General features: G+C 39.8%; 1 protein-coding gene across 1 annotated transcript; it reads left to right on the top strand.

Annotated features, from left to right (window-relative positions):
- The first annotated feature begins 461 nt into the window (after positions 1 to 461).
- On the top strand, positions 462 to 824 carry LOC138413947 (putative CENPB DNA-binding domain-containing protein 1). The gene has a single exon (XM_069540312.1). The coding sequence runs from the start codon at positions 462 to 464 to the stop codon at positions 822 to 824; it is 363 nt and encodes a 120-aa protein (XP_069396413.1).
- The last annotated feature ends 343 nt before the right edge of the window (positions 825 to 1167 follow it).

Below are 1167 nucleotides of genomic sequence, written 5' to 3'. Positions count from 1 at the left end.
AGTCCAAAGTAATCCATTTGTTCGATTTAGCTATGTATGGAGTGTGAGTACTCAGGGAAAAGGCATTTCTTAAAGTGTTATAAAATGAAAAGCTAGGATATTAAATAAAATTGTAACCAAACACAAAGATAATATAAATAAGTGGAGATTAAAAATGGGACCAAACAAAAACTGGTCAAAAGACCATGAATATACAGAAACAAAGAGTAATAGAATGGACAAGAGTTAGTGGATCTAAAGAGGAAATCATGTACAGTAAGTCCCCTACATACAAACCTTCAAGCTGCAAACTTTCAAAGATGTGTGCGTGCATTCACATGTTCAATCACATCAGTTAGTTCACATATGTGATGTGCATTGTCAAGTGCGTACATCCTCTACAAGTGGTTGTGCTTTTGTGTACTTTACTGTACAGAACTGTATAGAGTACAGTAGTACAGTATATTTACTTCAAGCCCAGGATGTCTGGAAGCAAGCGTAAAAGCTGTGGTGATGTAGCTGGTACTGCTAAGAAGCACCAAGCAATAACTATGGAAACAAAAGTGAAAATAATTAAGAAAGTGGAGAGAGATGAAAAGATGGTAGACATCACTTGTTCTTACAACATGAATCATTCAACCACTGGCACACTTCTAAAGAAAGAGGACAAGATCATGGAACACGTGAAGTCTGCTGTGCCAAGGATATCGACAATAATATTGAAGAAGTGTGGAAAAGTGATGGAGGAGACGGAGAAACTTCTCAGTGTGTGGATGCGGGATCAGCCTCAGCATCGAGTCCCACTCAGCTTAATGCTGATTCAAGAGAAAGCTAAAAACCTTTAGGAAGACCTGAAGAAGAAACACGGCGAAGAATCAGAGGGCACACCTTTTAATGCCAGCCATGGCTGGTTTCATTGATTAAAGGCTAGAGCCAACCTTCACTATGTAAAAGTAAGTGGGGAGTCAGTGAGTGTAGATACGGTAGCTGCTGGGGAATTTCCTGAACCGCTTTGAGAAATTATTGATGAAGGCATGTATTTATCCAAGCAGGTTTTTAATGTGGATGAGACACAACTGTACTGGAAGAGGATGCGAGACCGAAGTTACATCAGTAAGGAGGAAAAGCTGATGCCAGGCTATAAAGCAGCAAAGGACAGGCTAACTCTGTTGTTTGGTGGCAATGCTT

Source organism: Delphinus delphis, chromosome 2 (assembly GCF_949987515.2).
Source record: "Delphinus delphis chromosome 2, mDelDel1.2, whole genome shotgun sequence".
Classification (NCBI taxonomy): Eukaryota; Metazoa; Chordata; class Mammalia; order Artiodactyla; family Delphinidae; genus Delphinus; species Delphinus delphis.
Note: the sequence above shows the minus strand (reverse complement) of the source record. Positions and strands in the feature narration are given on the sequence as shown.